Here is an 18635-nt window from a genome sequence, read left to right as displayed (position 1 = left end):
CAATTAAAAGAAAATTATAATAAACTTAAGTGGTAAACCATTGGAAAAAAAATAATTTAATTTGGCAAAGGTCTGCCCCTTTATTGTACAAAAACATAGATCAATTACTTAAGGCTATGGCAACATCAAAATTGGAAATGTCGTGCCGCCCGCCGCTACTAATGTGAATGTGCTCATGCAGAAATCTGGTAGGGTTGGACTTTTGCCAATTTGTGGAATGCACACCATTATTAGCTGCAATGGAGAGGCGTGACTTTGGGATTTTTATATTGCGCAACTTCTAATCGACATGTAGTCCTAGCGTAACCCAACACGTCGTTTTGACACAATGAAGCAGGAGACAGTGAATCAAAGTTTACGACTGTTTTACATCCAAATTTCGGGTGCTACAACCAAGGCTAAAAAAAGTATATTAAAAAAAATATGTATTTTCTTTTTGCAACTTATATTTTTTCTTAAGTGAAATTCTAAAGAAAATTATTGTAAAGGAAATATATAATCAGAAAATGACCTAATGTTAAAATCAGATAATATTTTGGGTTTAAAAATAAAAATTGCTTTTAATCATATCACCATTTTGATTAATAAACAAAATTAAGAATTTTCCAAATTTTCACATTGATCACTGGGGTTATTTTAAACTCATCCTTCCTGAGACTTTTTTCAGCAGTCTCATTATCATCACAGGCAGGATTACAATGATTACAGATGATGACTAGAATAGCCTCAGTCGTTAGTGGAAGAATTCTTATTTTTTTTTTAAAATATGAATAAAAAAAATACATTTAACATAAAAAACAGATTTAAACAGTTGGTCGTTTTCAGAAGACGCATTCCCATTAAAAAATATATTGGAAACTAACTTGTTAGCTAAAGTAAAATTCCATGCACATTAATTAAGGTAATTTTTTATTACATTTTCCCTTTTTTTAACTCTTCTTGTATCAACCATCAAATTGATATCATAGATCGAGACGCTCCAAAACTAAATTGATAATTGTTCTTAAAAACTTTAAGTTTCTATATCAAGAGTAACAAAAAATTTCTCCATTTTTTCGTGCTAATTTTTGTACCATTTACAAAAACTTTGTTCATAATTTCAACATAGCTATTATATTGCTTTTTTTTAATAAATAGAACTATAAATTGATATGGAATAATTTATTTTTCAAAATGCTCCAAAATAACTTAATAATAGCATGATAATCAAAATAACAAGAATAATACAGTTTAATACAGTATAAAAAAAAAATAAAGGAATTATTATTTCCTACTCCTCCCAACAACAAAAAAATAAAATAAAAAAACAGATGGAAAATTAAAATACTTCAAAATGGAATGTATTATGAGATCACTTCAAATGTCATCCATTAAGTTCAACCACGTTCTTTTCGGCCTACTTGTGGTGTTCCATTGAAAGTATAAGTCATAATAATAGTAATAATATTTTTTTTTCTATTAATCATGTTTATTGGGAAGAAGACATCCGGTATATCCAATCTGAATAATTACAATAGACATGCAGATATTCGTAATAATAATTAATTATTAGAGTATATTTATGTTATACTTTTTGAAAAAAAAAACCTCAAAAAAATCTTTTCAATTAAAAAAAAAAATGGCAATCACTATTTCAGTTTAATGGATGAGTTGAGCCTTCCAAGAGTGAAGAAGCCCCAATCAACCAACCATCTTCAATTGATACACCATTAATCACGACGATCCAAAATTGGTCATTCCGTGTGCTCCATCTTCACATTCCAAAAACAGCATTTACATATCAACCGGAAAACACTTCCTCGACAATGCCAAAAATCAAAAACCAATGGTGGGACACCTTAGGGCATATGTTATGTTCAGTAGAAAACACCGTGTGCACTACTGTAGTGGTGCCAAGTTAGGTTCCCAAACCATATAAGATAAAATGAAAACCTGGCACTCAACTTAATGCTTGGTGAGGCAGTTTATTGTAGTACCAGAAAACGTTTCGGTCGATATAGACCTTCATCAGTTACGTGCTAGTATGTTTGAAAGTAGCTTGAAGGAGGGCGCTTTTTATGTTATTCACTGCTAACGCCAGTAATCAAATGGTCAGAATGCTGCTGTAACGCAGGATAATCTTAATAGTTGAAAATATCAGCGCAGCCTGTTCCTCCTGGACGTGGTAAACACCACGGTGGCATTACAGCAGCATTCTGACCATTTGATTACTGGCGTTAGCAGTGAATAACATAAAAAGCGCCCTCCTTCAAGCTACTTTCAAACATACTAGCACGTAACTGATGAAGGTCTATATCGACCGAAACGTTTTCTGGTACTACAATAAACTGCCTCACCAAGCATTAAGTTGAGTGCCAGGTTTTCATTCTATCTTATATGTTATGTTCAGGACATATATTAATTTTCCCCCTTAGTGGTGGCAGGAAGGAAGTAAGAATTTTATAATTTACCGCTAGGAACTGAAGGTCTATTAAAAAATAAAGTCCGACATCCTCCTAGGAAAATATGTAGAAATGTCAATACATTTTCGAATAGGTGACTTAAAAAGGTGTAAAAATACCTTGGATAAATCAGAAGGGGTAATGATAAAGTGCTAGAGAAGAGATATATATTGTGGTTGGTATTTTTTTGCTTTTAGAGCAAAAGGGGCACTCAACCAATTCTTCATCTTAAATCGAAATGTTCGGTGTTTTCCGACAGTCTATCGGTTACCAAAAAATGTGCAAATTCGATCACAAGATCTGACACACGATAACTATAATCATACACCCATTTTGCAATACCCTAGTAGGAAATTCTGAGTTAATAGAGGAGTTTTCCCCATTCGAGAGCTTTATCTAGGAGGCTATCAAGATTGTCGCACATTTTGAAGGGCTTAGGCACCTACTGGTTTTTATAGGTATCGTGTAATGCTTTAATTCTTCCATGGTGGCACTGGAGGAGAACTGAACAGTAAACATGGTGGTGGTGGTGAAGGTGGACTTGATGTCTGGACACCTTGTGATCAACTTATTTTTGTTGGGACTCTTCCAACAAAAAGAGACTATCCAATGTGGATGACTTCTTGCAGGTCCAATTACAACACAGTAATTAACTTTTCCAGACCACTTGGATTTCATCTTGAGAAGAACTACAATATTTTGACTAGAGTTGAACAAGAATTGCAGGACCATTGTCCAGCGGCCAAGTCGTTAATCCATGGTTGCCGGGCCAGAGACCTATGAGCCTCCTCCTACATGCCAGTAACCTCGGCTCCTCTTTTGAGTAGTTAGCCTGGCTTGAAGTTTCACCTCAACGATGGCATTGCACCATGGTAAATAATCAAAAGAGGTGTAGGGAACCCCAGCAGTAAGGAGGAGGTTCGCAGGCTCAGGTTTGGGGGCAACATCGATAGTCTCTAGTACCACTCCAGAGTCTATGATCCTCCTACTACCTGCTGGTATCCCCAGCTCCTCTTCTGATTAGCCTGGCTTGATGTCATGTCTCAATGATGACATCACTCCACACCACCTTATCAAAAGAGGAGCAGGGCACCCTGGCAAGTAAGAGGAGGTTTCCATGGCTCAGGTCCGGCAGCCACATCAGTAGCCTTTGGTACCACTCCAGAGTCTGGAAAAATCTCCTCTCCTCTAACCTGCTGGTATACCTGGCTCCTTTTCTGATTAGTCAGCTTGGCATTTTGTCACGCCTCAACGATGATGTCGCATAAGGCCAACTAATCAGCAGATGAGCCAAAAAGATAAGATCCGGTGGTAGGATCCAGTGATCATGGACTATCAACAGGGACACTGGCTCATTGTGCTACAAATTTTTTGCTTAACTCTAATTTATAAAGGGAGAGGATAAAAAGCCACTGACAGAAGCCTCTAGTGGCAGCTTATCTTTCCTGAGAACAAAAGGGTTGGTCATGTTGAACTTCAACTGCTTGATGTTTTTCTGTCTCTCACCTGCTAATGGGGGAGAAACGGGAGGCCACCATGGGAAGTCACATATGTATGGGCAACTTTACTTTTTTTTTTAGACCTTTTCATTATCAGTTATGCACCATCAGGACCTTCTTCCAGCCTAAAATACAACTTTAGCAGCTAAGTTCTTCAGAAAATTTTAACAAAAGGAAGTAATCACAGTGTTCTAACATGTAAGGATTAGGAAGACACCGCATATAAGGCCACTTAAATAGCAAATAAAATGAAAATGAACAGACAACCCTTATTTCCAAGACCAGCTCCAAAAATCTAGAATATTGTACCTATTTGTGCTCTGAAAAAATTACAGTGATCCCTACGATCCCTACAGTTCTACTTGGCCAATATTAAATTAAAAAAATAAATAAAATTAAGACTTATGTTAAGGTCAATTGCACAGAACATCCACAAATATACAATTTGCAATCTACCCTGGAACCATAAAAATTAAAAAAAAATTTTGTCTGACCCGTCTCTTTCAAGATGAGAATAACAGAAGTAATTAGTTTGAGTCGGGACTAAATAATCTTTCACGGAGGACAGTGTGTTCTGTGTAACTGGGTGGTATTAAAGACCTTGGGGTAAAGACCCTCGATTGATGAAGCCTTGATTCAGTGAATGGATAGTTAGTTTGTCGTGGCGGCAGGTATCGGGGGGAACACTCAACAAGTAGAATGTGGTTACCTTTTTGCCTGGAACATAGAGCTGTGGAAGTTAAAGAGTGAGGGTCTCTGTTGCTGGGGGGTGTTGATGATGAAGAAGATGAAGCTGTAAAACTGAAGAGGTTTTTCTGTAGTCGGGAGTTAGAAGATTCCGGACTGTGTGTAAAACTTTGGCTGGAAGCCTGCAGCGGAGAAAAGCATTGTGTATTAAGTTGCCCTGTGCTCCTCGAAGATGACAGCTGGTGGAACAGTAGTGCAGAAGGCTTTTCGGGGCTGGAGTTGGCTGATGAGGAAGTTCCCGCTGGGACCCTGAGTGGTGGCCTGTCGTGCGTTGCTTGGAATGGGAACTTGGTGCAATACGTGTGAAGCGGGTTTCTTGCAACTGGAGCTGGGAACTGCTGCAAAGACAGCAAACGTGTTACGTTGGTGGACGGTTGACGTTCTGCTCAGAGCTTAGCTGCAGCTACCTGACGCCTGAACTTGGGGGTTGCTGGAAATCAAGGAAGCTTTTCTTTGTCCCTTCATCTTGTGACAGCTGTGCTGTTAAGTGTAGATGTAAACTATGCCTTAAAATCTTGAAAATCTCATGGATCACACCAGGTACCAATAGATTCCTTGGTGTTCCCATGCAGAAAGAGAATTTGAAACTCTCTGGCCAATCAATATTTCCTACACTAGAACAAAAAAAAACTCCTTATGTCTATGAATCTGACCTCCATGACGTACGACTGAGCACACAAAATAAAAGTTGGTTTTGGGTGCCTGTGGACATTAAAGTCTGCTATAATGGATCTTTTTGTGAGACTTCTACTTTTAAAAATTTGGACCAATCTTGGGCTTGGTGGCTCCCAAAAAGTAGAAAATTAATCAAGATTTTGAGCAAATTTTAAAGGATATGGACACTATTGGGGGGCTTTTTTGTCAAAAAAATGATTTTGGATATTGGGTTTCTCTTAAAAATGTAGTACGAAACGCAATAGCAAAAATTATTCTTAGCCAAATGTGCATGCATATAAGTTGAAAAAAAAATTGTCCCTGAAGGTGCCCATATTCTTTAAAGGCCATATTCTGCAGGCCAGTTTATTGATGCGACACTCCAGGGGCCAACATCAATGGATGGTAAAAGGTGACATGTTCTTGGTGAGGATGTGGGCTAGAATAATAGTCTACGAGGAGGCGCACTGTTCTCTAATGTCTAAACTTTTTGGCAGAGTTGCTAAAAACAAATACAAACAGATAAGTAAAAGTTAGGTGCTTATCATAACAGGAAAACATATTTTTGGGAACGAGGGTAAGAGACAAGCACTTAATCACATTATAACTCATATTAGTGGAAATAAAAAATGTCAAGGTTAGTGGGTCCTGGGAGTTTATAAACTATGGTAAAGTCCCAATGGCCAAAATCTTTCGAAACATATGGATAAACCATCTTAACTTAAAACAAATTTACATGTAAATGTACAGTTATAAATGGATTATTGATTAAGCAAAGCATTGTGTTTACCACTAAAATTTCTAAATCTGAAGCACCAGAACATGTCAATGACCTTGTAAAAGTGATAAAAATTGTGCCCCTTTCCGGAGCTGCTTGACTTCACCACAATCGTAACTACTCGTGATGAGAGATCCTGGTTCAACCATTTCATTTTTATGGCTTTCGGGCCATCGTAGGTTCTCACTGTCCATTAAAATATGGTTGAGACTATCCTCTAATGAGAACCCACTCCCAAATTTGGAACATGTAACCTTTACGAAAAAGAAAAGAAACCCATTGGTGGCTCAGATATACAGGGTGGGCCATGTATATGGATACACCAAAATAAAATGGTAATGGTTGGGGATATCAACTTCCTTTTTGTGGCACATTAGTATATGGGAGGGGGAAAACTTTTCAAGATGGGTGGTGACCATGGCGGCCATTTTGAATCCAACTTTATAAATGGCCCACCCAGGTATATCCATATAACTGGCCCACCCTGTATTATCCTTTCAAAGCCATTCATAAATTAGTCTGACAACCTAAGGCAATGCTAAAACAACATGATCCAAAAGTATATACCCAACGTACCCATAATAACGGGCACCAGATATGCCAAAAGTGCATAAGAGGAATATACTTTAGCATACCTTTATTTTACTGGATTGAATAGTGTACTTGGCTAAGTTTTTCTACATTTTTCAGTTTAATTTTTTTTTTTCTATTTTGGTAATCAACGATGTAGATTTATTTCGGCAATCAACAATTTGAATTTTTTTATTTTCAAACATGGCAATCGACGATGTAGATGGATAAGGAAACTAGGGAAAGTACACGTATAACTGTTTATACCTTTCTCTGACTTATGGAAGGATGTTTCATCTCTATAAATTTGGATTAGAAGGGCACTGGAGATCATCTGGATATCTCTTTGTGCAATGGATAGTTAGTCAATCTCAGCCTTAAACTGCTATCAGGATGGGTAAAGACAATATGGTCTTTTAGCTAATTAAAATGAATTTATGTTTGTGTAATTGGCCCGAGGATTGTCTCCAGGGGCCAAGTATTTACTTTATTTCACATTAGATTGGCCATTAGATGGCTATTGGTCAAACGATCATTCAACCGACGGTCATCTCAACCGACTCTCCCAAACACAGGAACACTCATTTGTCTGAGCACTCCGGTGTTCTCTATGAGGAAGCCACCGAATGATACGTCTGCAGACGGCTTATCTCAGGCAGAACAATGCAATCGGCGTCCAAAATCGAACATGACTGATTGACTTCACTTCCAACTCATCTGTACGGCGCCCCCATACACATTGGACCATTGGTTGAACCCACCGATATTGCCGAGTTTGGCCAACATAAGTCTAATGTGTATGACCAGTATAATCTTTGGTTCTAAATAAACTGCTTCCCTACATGAGAATACTTGAAGGCTATATGCTTAGTGTATTTGGCAAATGTAAACATGGTATGGAAGCAGCTTAAAACTTTTACTAACGCTGCCTGCTTCCCAATGGACATGTGTATGAGCTTGAAGGGAGTCTTTCAACTTCCAACAGTGACATAGGGGTCTTCACCCCTACAAAAATCTTCATAGAACTGTACCTGCTTGCGATGGATAGAGCTCACTCCTAGAGCAAACACTATCCCTGGTGTATGCATGTGCAATGATACTGAATACTCCAGGCCGTGAGAGCAAAAAGTGGATGAATGCGTTCTCCTACCTGGCTATCTATGGGCGCAACTCGCTGTATGAGTGGCATCAGCAGAGAGGAATTGGGAAGAGATTTCACCTTGCCCCTGTGGATATGCACTCAGCCGGTACAGCCAGTATCAGTGCGCATGCGCACACACCTGGGGTAGCATTCAGTCTAGGAGAGAGCGCTGAACATCTCAAGTTAGTGCACTCTTCAAGACGCAAATTGATGGTACATCCAGCTCATAGCCAGGTCATGGGTGCACCGATGCCCCTCATTTGCATGTGGAGTAATAGTTATTTTCAGAAGCACTGAACCAGTACAGTGATAACATGTTTTTTATAGGTGTGATGTCCCCTATATCATTGTATCATTAGTCTAAAAGAAATTTTGGGGCTGAAAAACTTCCTTTAAATATGTAGGAGAATTTTTATTACTGGATGTATCTACAATGTAGCACAATCCCAATTATACTGATTGGCATCACTTTTAGGAATTGTTCTTAAAAGTGTTATTTCATGAAAAACCTGAAGCTGTCCTCAATTAACTGTCAGTGTATGCTGCAAAAAAATACTTTTTTTTTCATTTTTTTGCTTCTATTTGTTCCATACATGCTGCTGAGTGTAAACTTTTGAGTGAATCAGTCCCCTTCCCACTCTGGCAGCTCACAATATATTTCCTTCTTGCTTTCAATACAGAAGAAGTCTTCTTAGCTTATCTGGACTCCTAGAGGCAGGCACTCAACAAAATCTGTCTCCTTCCCCCTCTTGCAAGTTGCAATATTGGTCCTTCTTACTTCTTCTTAAGAAGTCTTCTTGTCTAATCTGTGCTGCTGGGTGCAGGCACTGTACAGAATCACTCTCCTTCCCCCTCTGGAAGCTGACAACAAAGTTTCTTCTTATTTTATCTGAATAAGATGTCTTCTTAGCTTATCTGTTGGGGGCAGGTACTAGACATAATCAGTCTCCTTTTACCCCCTGATATTTCATGGTGGGACAACCCCAATAAAAGATCCCTTAACTATTAAATAATTAATAAAATATGTTGTTTGGAATGCATACTCACATGTAGTTATATACACTCCATGTCTGCACATTATAATGGCATGTATTATAAAACAATAGTGAAAGGTTTCAACATCGGGGCAGATGAACAACATGATGATGTTCTGTGCAATGATCTTTCATATTTTGTCCAAGTAGAAATAATTTAGAGTAATGTAAGCTGCACTGGAGGCAGCCATTTATATTCCACACAAAGTAATGAAAGGAATGTCATGTGACCAAATCGATATAGTCTTTGGTTGTCAAAAGACCTGACATTTTAAAGAGTCATTGAGACCAAGTTAGTACCCAATGCTGAACACCAAGGAACTTGGCAGAGTAACGTGGTCTGGTCACGCGCTTGTTCCAGGTGAGATACCTCTCTGACTGACCTTGCTTAGCGTCTCTTTATTCCATGTGAACATTATTGAAGGTGTTTAATCCATAAAGATTTTAAATAAAACATTAACCATCACAAAAACATTTGTGGAAATAGATTAGACCAAGTATTAATTTCCACATCTCCGTGTATCACATAAATGAAGTAGACCACCACCAAAATCATAGAGTGGTAAAGCCTGCAAAGAACCTACTCAAGTTGGAGTTGGGTTTCATACGATGTTCCTCTATCCCTGTATTCCTCATCTTCATCCTCATGATCCTTGCCATGGAGGTTGTGTTTGGTACATACAGTGGGGCAAAAAAGTATTTAGTCAGTCAGCAATAGTGCAAGTTCCACCACTTAAAAAGATGAGAGGCGTCTGTAATTTACATCATAGGTAGACCTCAACTATGGGAGACGAACTGAGAAAAAAAAATCCAGAAAATCACATTGTCTGTTTTTTTTTCATTTTATTTGCATATTATGGTGGAAAATAAGTATTTGGTCAGAAACAAGCAATCAAGATTTCTGGCTCTCACAGACCTGTAACTTCTTCTTTAAGAGTCTCCTCTTTCCTCCACTCATTACCTGTAGTAATGGCACCTGTTTAAACTTGTTATCAGTATAAAAAGACACCTGTGCACACCCTCAAACAGTCTGACTCCAAACTCCACTATGGTGAAGACCAAAGAGCTGTCAAAGGACACCAGAAACAAAATTGTAGCCCTGCACCAGGCTGGGAAGACTGAATCTGCAATAGCCAACCAGCTTGGAGTGAAGAAATCAACTGTGGGAGCAATAATTAGAAAATGGAAGACATACAAGACCACTGATAATCTCCCTCGAGCTGGTGCTCCACGCAAAATCCCACCCCGTGGGGTCAGAATGATCACAAGAACGGTGAGCAAAAATCCCAGAACCACGCGGGGGGACCTAGTGAATGAACTGCAGAGAGCTGGGACCAATGTAACAAGGCCTACCATAAGTAACACACTACGCCACCATGGACTCAGATCCTGCAGTGCCAGACGTGTCCCACTGCTTAAGCCTGTACATGTCCGGGCCCGTCTGAAGTTTGCTAGAGAGCATTTGGATGATCCAGAGGAGTTTTGGGAGAATGTCCTATGGTCTGATGAAACCAAACTGGAACTGTTTGGTAGAAACACAACTTGTCGTGTTTGGAGGAAAAAGAATACTGAGTTGCATCCATCAAACACCATACCTACTGTAAAGCATGGTGGTGGAAACATCATGCTTTGGGGCTGTTTCTCTGCAAAGGGGCCAGGACGACTGATCCGGGTACATGAAAGAATGAATGGGGCCATGTATCGTGAGATTTTGAGTGCAAACCTCCTTCCATCAGCAAGGGCATTGAAGATGAAACGTGGCTGGGTCTTTCAACATCACAATGATCCAAAGCACACCGCCAGGGCAACGAAGGAGTGGCTTCGTAAGAAGCATTTCAAGGTCCTGGAGTGGCCTAGCCAGTCTCCAGATCTCAACCCTATAGAAAACCTTTGGAGGGAGTTGAAAGTCCGTATTGCCAAGCGAAAAGCCCAAAACATCACTGCTCTAGAGGAGATCTGCATGGAGGAATGGGCCAACATACCAACAACAGTGTGTGGCAACCTTGTGAAGACTTACAGAAAACATTTGACCTCTGTCATTGCCAACAAAGGATATATCACAAAGTATTGAGATGAAATTTTGTTTCTGACCAAATACTTATTTTCCACCATAATATGCAAATAAAATGAAAAAAAAAAAGACAATGTGATTTTCTGGATTTTTTTTCTCAGTTTGTCTCCCATAGTTGAGGTCTACCTATGATGTAAATTACAGACGCCTCTCATCTTTTTAAGTGGTGGAACTTGCACTATTGCTGACTGACTAAATACTTTTTTTCCCCACTGTAGATGATGTTTCTTAATCCATGTAATGCCTATCTTTATATGTGTATTATATTGAGTAGATGTATTATATTGAATAGACCATCACCAACATCATGGAGTGGTGAAGGCCGACACGAATATTGTTAGGGAAGATGTGGTTCATGCATAGACGATGTTTTCAATCCATGTATTTCTCACGTCTATGTGTTTGTGTCACATGAATTACATTTGGTAGACCACAAAAAATATCGATCAGTGAAAAGTGGCATAAACCATGTCAAGTTGGAGTTTGGTTTGATACATAGACGATGTTTCTCAATCCCTGTATTTTCTATCTTCATGTGTTTCTGTAATTTAGGTTACTTTGACTAGTCTACCACGAAAACAAAATGGACATAGTATGAGTGGCATGAGCTTTTCAAAGCTGGAGTTGAGTTTGTTATATCGATGACATTTTTTTCATGTATTCTATGTCCACGTGTCATTGTGTCACATGAGTTACATTGAGAATACCACCACTGAAATCATGGATTGGTATGGCTTGGCATGAACCTTGTCAAGGAAGTTGTGTTTGATACATAGAAGATGTTTTTCAATCCATGTATTCCCTATCTTTATGTGTTTGTGTCACAAGAATTACATTGAGTAGACCACTACTGACATCATTGAGTCGTGAAGCCTGGCACGAACCTTGTCAAGTTGGAGTTTGGTTTGATACATTGATGATGTTTCAAATCCTTGTATTTTCTATCTTCATGTGAGTGTTATACCACCAAATGCATAGCGTGAAAAATGTTTGAAGAAATTTTTTTTAAAGTTTGTGTGAGCGTGTTACAAAGTCATCTCCATGTGTTTGTGAAATATTGATTATTTTAAGTAGTCCACCAAAACGGCTGAGTTTGATATATCGATGACATTTTTCATGTATTCCATGTCCACATCTCATTGTGTCACATGACTTACAATGAGAAGACCATCACCAAAAACATGGAGTAGGGAAGCCTGACATGAGCTGTATAAAGGTGGAATTGGGTTAGATACATTGACGATGTTTTTCAATTCATGTATTCATCATCTCAATGTATTCATGTCACTTAAATTACAGTGAGTAAGTCAATGTTAAAGAGAAGTTGTGAAGACATCAGGCCTGAGGTTATCAAAGTTTGTATTAGGTTTGATAAATCAATATTTTTCACATTTTCTCAAGTCACATGAATTACATTGATGAGACCACCACAAAAACAAAGAGTGGGGAAGTCTTGCATGAGCCTTGTAAAATTAGAGATAAGTTTGATATATCAATGATGTCTATCAATCCATGTATTTCTCCTATCCTTGCATTTCTTTCAAAATAATTATATTATTTAATCCTGGGAAAGCCTGCCATTAAACATGGTGGGGGTTTGTTACACTGACAATGTTTATGAATTCATGCATTGTTATGAACCTTTTCAAAGTTTGCGTGAATTTTTCACAAACTCAACATTTATACGTCCTATCATTGCATAATCCACCACCAAACATATGGAAAGTCTTGCACGGACATTTTGAAGTTGGTTCTTGTCTCGATATATCGACGATGTATATTTCTAGAATAGTCCTCTACCAAATACCAAATGTAGGACGTCCAGTATGCAATGTGGATAAGTATGTCTGTTTGGGAGTTCTCCAGTCTATGAGCCCATTTTACTAGTCGGAACACATGCAATTATGATGAATATGGCCCGGATATAAAAAAGATCAGCTGGTCACATGGCCGGCATCCTTTAACAGTAAGACAAACACTATTAACATACGTAAGTGTAGACCACGAAAGTCCATAGACTCTTTTTGGACACATGTTCCAGGTTCAGCCTTCTAGAACTCAACTTGAGAACTGACGCAAGGCAAAATGTTTAGTAAAAAAAATATTGCGCTATTCTTTAATATCAGTATCTCGCAGAATCTTATGGTTTCCCCCAAGTGAGATTTGCAAAGTGTGTATTAAAAAATGAACTATAAATTTAGATTTAATTGAAGACAATACAGGGTGCAAAAAAACATCTGGACTACAGACATTTTTCAACTGTACAGAATCCCCAAAAATGACGTCCTTCTCTTCGTCTGTCATCAGTGACCATTTCTGGCTCATCGTCAATGTGTTGTGAGTTGCGAAAACAAAACTGATAATTCCCAAATGACTGTCTTATAATTTAAAAGTCAAGTATTCGCTGCACATGGGTCGACATTACATTTTTTATGCATCGTCGGCTCGAATGACCCACATTTAGTGTCACAGTTTTTGACAAGCAGTTGTGGCAGAAAACGAGAAAAAGGACATTTATTATTAAAGCTCTCGTCTTGTGTTTGTTGACTAGGCAGGGAATTGAAGATATGATTATATTCTTATCTAATTGTAATGTCATTATCTTCAACGTCAGAACAGAAGTCAAACCGAGACTATCAAGGTAACTTTTCTCCTTCATTCCATTAAATGTCATGTACACTGGTCACTTATGCAAAACCAAAAAGCAATAACTTCTCTAATGGTAAAGGGAATGTATCTTCGGAAAATTACCAGTTGTTTAAATCAGGTTTTTATGTATTTAAACAATTATGTAAAAAAAATATTTTTTTCCCATATCACAATCTGTAAAATAACTTGAAATCTTGCACTTCTCACACCGGCCACTGGACTTTTTTAGACTCTGCTGTTTCAGGAAATGCACATGTACATTAGCAGCCAATAACAGACTCTGCCCCTTTCTGTTTTATTGAAGCATCTAATGAGCGTGTACAAAGGTCACTGTTAAGAATGGGAAGGTGAGCTTCGTGGCTGGAGAATTTGACTGGAGATTGAGAACTCCAAACTTTTCTACTAGAAGGCATCATTCCTCCCTGATACTAGAGAAACAAACAAATACATGGATGCATTAATGCACCTCTGGGTTATCTAATAAGTGCAACCTGATACCAACCACTTATATTCCATGGGAATAGCTGACCATAAAACCAATCATTAAGATTAGTTATAAGAAATTATATTTTGCATAAGGATTCCTGTAAAGCGCGTTGATCAGAAAATGACATATTAGGTATTGTGTTATTTGCCTTCTTCTTATAAAAATTACATCAGTCCTGCAAAATTCGTTATGTTAATTACTCAAATAATATTTGCCAACAGCAAAGAATGTTTCATTGTAATTTAAGCTAAAGCTTATTATTTCAGCAAAAAAATGGAAATTCATAGCACAACCTGGAGGCGCAGTTATGTTCACACCTTAAAGGGGTACTCCAGCGAGTTTTTACTGTCCCTGCATCATAAAATATAAAGATAGGATCTTTATAAAACTTGTAATGCTGTGTGACAGCAGCTGCTCCTCACTGCTCCCCCCCTGCACCACTTGGTTCAATGCTTAACCTAGTAGACAGTCGACTTGCCGTGACAGGTGTTACATCCCATTGTCTGTGATGATAACGAGACTTCTGAAAACTCTTCTGTAAAGAACATGAAGTAGGAGTCTAAAAAAAAGATTTCTAATTTTTATTTTAAATCAGATTCTGATATGAAAAAAAATTGCCCTTTTTGTAAGAACATTTAACACAAACACCTGATTTAAACAATAGGTCATTTTCTGATGTCACAATCCATTTAAGGTCTTAAAGCAAAAAAGGAGACCTTTACCACTGGTAACAACTTCCATTAGAACCTGAGAAAACAAAAAGCGAAAAGCAAAAATATCCTGAAATAAAAAGTAAAAAATAAACTGCAAATAATGAATAAAAGTAATAATAATAATTTTCGTTTAGAACCTTCCTGACAAGTCAGATAGGACATTGCAGGGACTCACAGCTGTAGACTATCCCTCGAAAGACGTACATGGTAATTTTTAAAAAAAATTTCTCCCACATTCTTGTACACTGCTTGGATCCACTAGTAAACCAGTTAACTCCGGATAGAAGCTACTCGGGTTTCTTAATTAATCCAGTAGACTGTAAGGACCATTGATTTTTTTTTTTAAGGTGGTAGCACTTTAGGTAGATCCGACCATGAAAAACTTTAAAAAAAAAAACTAGTGCGGGCAAAAAAAATAATGGAGGTGTCACTCATAATAGATTCTATTTTTCTTGTGTGGCTCGAGATCTGGAAACTTTTTGCTTGCACTAAAGTCGTAGTGCAATTAAGTGCACCCATCATTGAGCCTACATCCAACAATGTACATAAAACACACAACCAGGTACACAATGACAACAATAAATGATGGATGGTTGTACAAACTTAGAGATACTGACAAGACTATAGACTGCCTCATCGGCTAGTTTTACTCTTTATCTGACACTGGTTTTGTGTGATGGCTAGATAGAGACTCCTTCATATCAACGACATTGGCATTCAGTGGGGTTGGGTTGGGGGAAAAGTGGCTGTGCAATAAGGGGTAAAGTACTGTTCTACTGGCGGATTGCTCTAGACTTACTTTGGGGCTACCGATCTTGCCTTTTGCCATCTTGCCTTTGGTACGCCAGGATTGCTCGTGATCAAACTCCAGGTCTTCCAACCTTTGCGTAAGTGCGAGTTTCTGCTGGATCGCCATCCTCAACAGCGAATTCAAAGTCTTTTTCTCATCTTCTGCGGCCGCCAGCTGCCTCTGCATTTCATCCAGCTGCGTCACATACTCATCACATCTGCTCACGCAAAAAGGTAGAAAAGAAGAAAAGAGATGACACTTTCAGGCCTTCTTCATTCTTGAGAAGATATAATTACATTCAGACATGCGAGAAGGAAACTATAGGAAGTTAGTGGTGTCTACTGAGACAGAGAAGTGGGATGTTGATGGCAGACATGCGAGAAGGAAGCTATAGGAAGTTAGTGGTGTCTACTGAGACAGAGAAGTGGGATGTTGATGGCAGACATGCGAGAAGGAAGCTATAGGAAGTTAGTGGTGTCTACTGACACAGAGAAGTGGGATGTTGATGGTAGGGTTAAGCCTAAAGAAATGTACTTTCCCACTGGAACCGGCGCTAATGGTATGTTTGGCCATTGGGTGGCATCACTCAATGTCTACCCCTCCTTTGGCTTCATAAGCATAGAGCATGTTTGGGTTCTGTTCACACCTGGATAATGTCTTCCATTTATAATGGGGATCCACAATGCTATCCTGAATCTATTTTTCCAAAAATCCAATTGTTGAAATTGACCCTTTTACATAGTAGTGGGTCCTATAGGGGTTTTGACATTGAAATCTAAAGTGGTTGGCCTGTGAATGGGGGCTCCAATAGGAAGCCAAAATGGCAGTGTGTACATAGCTTTATCGGTATAGTATTGGTTCCTCAAAACTCAAGAGGCCCTGGCATCCTCCTAGGTCAGCCTGTTACTGGTGTTGACCATGTGAGGCTATAAGTAGCCTCTTCCAGGTGTCAACAAGAATAGTGCTGTATCTGCACTATTCTTGACATCGAAAGTGGTTGACCTGTTGATGGACACTGCAAATGGAAGCCAGAATGTGTAAACATAGCGTTACCCCTATAGTAATAGCTTCTCCAATCTCTGTAGGCCCAAGGTAAGCCTGGTACTGATCTTGTGAGGCTATGAGATGAGCAACATGTGGAAAAAAGAAAATTGCTCTAAACTGCGCTATTCTTGACATCAAAAGTGGTTGATCTGCTGGTGGAGGCTACAAGTGGAACACTGTGTATCAGCATGAACATAATTTGACCCATACAGGGTCCTCCAAATCAGAAGGTCTTGACACGTGCCTATCTTGACCCTATGAGTCAAGCAACGTTGTAGAGCCCTACCAGATGCCAGGAAGAGTCAATTGTAGCAATGAGACTGCTGGTATAATTCTAAGGTCACCATGTTGTTGTATGAATAATTATTTTTCTGGATCCTTGGAGACCACTTATCACCACCCATGGAAGCTCTAATGGAGGCCATATTGGTAGTCACCAAGGTTTCCCGTAAATAAATCTGGGAAACTAAACCCTCAAGAACTGAATAGAGAAGAAACGGTAGGAAAACCAAAGTGACCACCCGTGGAAGTCCTAATGGAGGTTGGCTGTCCTAAAGATTTCCCAGAAATGTAACTGAAAAACCAATCTGAATTCCCAAGAATTGAATAGAGAAGAACAACTCAACAAACTGAAAAATAATCTACAGTATTTCTATATTTTTTACAAAAAGTTATTTTGATTTTTGACGCTGATTTGGAGAACTCCTTTTAAATGACTTCAAAACACCTGAAAATGGGCTCGAAATGCGTTGTTGTCTGTTTGTACGATAATGGAGTCGTGCAGTCATTAGCTATTGGCATTTTCAGCTGGATGAAATTCTTTCTGTTATGTGGATTGATTTTCGGCTGGCAAATATCTAAACAGCTCGAGAGAGACAACACATAACAGGAAGATCTACAGACCAAAGAGACAAGTAAACCCAATAAACCGGATGGAACACTATAAATCAGCGCTTCAGAAGCCAAAGAAGCTATTATCTCCGATAAGAGACAATTACAAACCTAGCGGTCTGTGGGCCAAGTCATTCTCTTACAGTAAAAACTTTAAAATTAGATTCAACTTTGTTTTCTAGATTGAGTTTCTCTATTCCTTTATTCTTCTCCTTGGTTTACTTGTGCGGTAATTAAAAAATGAGAGGTTATGCATACTTGTTTTCAAATCCTATCAAATAATAAAAGAATTGATACTCACCTTTCCTGATCCCTACCGCGCTTGTTCCCTTTGCCAGACTTGGACACATGACCACTGCAGCCAATCACTGGCCACAGCTGTCACCTCCATGGTGTTGAAATTACAGCCATTGATTGGCTTCAGCAGTCACATGGTGTCGACAGGTTATCACAAGAGCAAGAAGAATAGAGACTGTCGGGGGACTAGAAGATTGTTGGTAAGGAAGTCGAAGGGGATCGGTAAGGTGATCATTACTTCTTTTATTATTTTTAGCACTTATGGGGGTTATGTTTGTTTTTTTACAAAAATTTTTAGGTATAAAAAAGTGAAGACCCACAAATAGTTTGAGGTTACAACAGGTATAGTTGCAACTGAGTCCCATGGTCCAGGGGCCACAAGGATGCCCTACTACTACAGCAACTCAGGGGCCAGCAAAAGGTCCTGACCCTACCAATGGCCCAAAAAGTTTAGCATGGGTCATAGCACTCTCTTGGTACATCTTTAATTATTACTTACAATTGTACAATTTATATTTTTTTATGAAAGAAAAAAATACATATTTTTTTTTGGGGGTGCTGTTTTAGTTGGTCACGGTTGATCAAAGTTTGTGGCTCCATCTGTGGATTTTCTGTTGTGTAGTAGCTAAATAATACAAGGGTTGTAGGTATAGGGGTGCTGAGGAAAGAGTCTCGTCAAGGCCCTGGTGTCTGTATGGGCCCAAAGATCTCTTATAAAGACATCAGTATTTTAAACAGTCCATGGACCCTGCAGAACATTTTACACTGATGCCCGTGAACAGTATCAGGACAAGAGGTAGGGAGGGTAAGTACCTGCTTAGGGCGCTAC

General features: G+C 38.7%; 1 protein-coding gene across 6 annotated transcripts in view; it reads right to left on the bottom strand.

Annotated features, from left to right (window-relative positions):
- The window catches only part of BICD1 (BICD cargo adaptor 1), a 226894-nt gene that overhangs the window by 24274 nt on the left and 183985 nt on the right, over positions 1–18635 (bottom strand). For 3 of the 6 annotated variants that reach the window (XM_073567643.1, XM_073567641.1, XM_073567642.1), the window contains exon 7: positions 15584–15791. In XM_073567643.1, coding sequence (XP_073423744.1) covers positions 15584–15791 — 208 coding nt within the window. Of the gene's footprint in view, positions 1–2362; positions 5026–15583; positions 15792–18635 lie in introns of those variants that run through there. The other 3 variants (XM_073567639.1, XM_073567640.1, XM_073567638.1) reach the window with 3 other exon arrangements.

The sequence above is a fragment of the Dendrobates tinctorius genome, unplaced genomic scaffold, assembly GCF_039654945.1.
Source record: "Dendrobates tinctorius isolate UK_male_01 unplaced genomic scaffold, ASM3965494v1 ptg000020l, whole genome shotgun sequence".
Taxonomy (NCBI): domain Eukaryota; kingdom Metazoa; phylum Chordata; class Amphibia; order Anura; family Dendrobatidae; genus Dendrobates; species Dendrobates tinctorius.
Note: the sequence above shows the minus strand (reverse complement) of the source record. Positions and strands in the feature narration are given on the sequence as shown.